Source organism: Myotis davidii, unplaced genomic scaffold, assembly GCF_000327345.1.
Source record: "Myotis davidii unplaced genomic scaffold, ASM32734v1 scaffold609, whole genome shotgun sequence".
In the NCBI taxonomy this organism is placed as follows: domain Eukaryota; kingdom Metazoa; phylum Chordata; class Mammalia; order Chiroptera; family Vespertilionidae; genus Myotis; species Myotis davidii.
Window position 1 is genome coordinate 341,414 of NW_006300164.1, and position 383 is coordinate 341,796.

Sequence of the window (383 nt, forward strand, 5' to 3'; positions counted from 1 at the left end):
CTGCACCCCAGGGGGTCTGGCCCTGAGCCTGCTTCTCCCTCCGGCCCAGGGGCCGAGGGCCCGTGCAGGGTGGCCTCCGCCCGGCAGGCCTCACCAACCAGAGAAGGCCCCGCAGGCGGCCGGGGTGCGCCCTGGACAGACGTGCACACGGAGGCCCAGGCCTAGGAGAGCGGGGCCGGGCAGGGTGCGGGCCCAGGCCCGGAGCTCACCCACGGAAGCGATGATGCTGTGCACCGGCAGGCGTGAGGCCTGGCCGCGCCCGGGTCCCCCGAGGCCCCGGCCCGCCTCCTCCTGCTTGAAGGTGAAGGCCGAGTTCTCCTCCTTCGTGATGTTGATGTAGAAGCAGGTGTCGGAGGCCGCCAGCGAGTGCCGCGGGCCGGGGT

General features: G+C 73.9%; 1 protein-coding gene across 1 annotated transcript in view; it reads right to left on the minus strand.

Moving 5' to 3' along the window:
• KCNT1 (potassium sodium-activated channel subfamily T member 1) overlaps positions 1 to 383 on the minus strand; it is a 61,207-nt gene that overhangs the window by 37,220 nt on the left and 23,604 nt on the right. Inside the window, 1 exon segment of the mRNA XM_015572324.1 lies at positions 95 to 375. Coding sequence (XP_015427810.1) covers positions 95 to 375 — 281 coding nt within the window.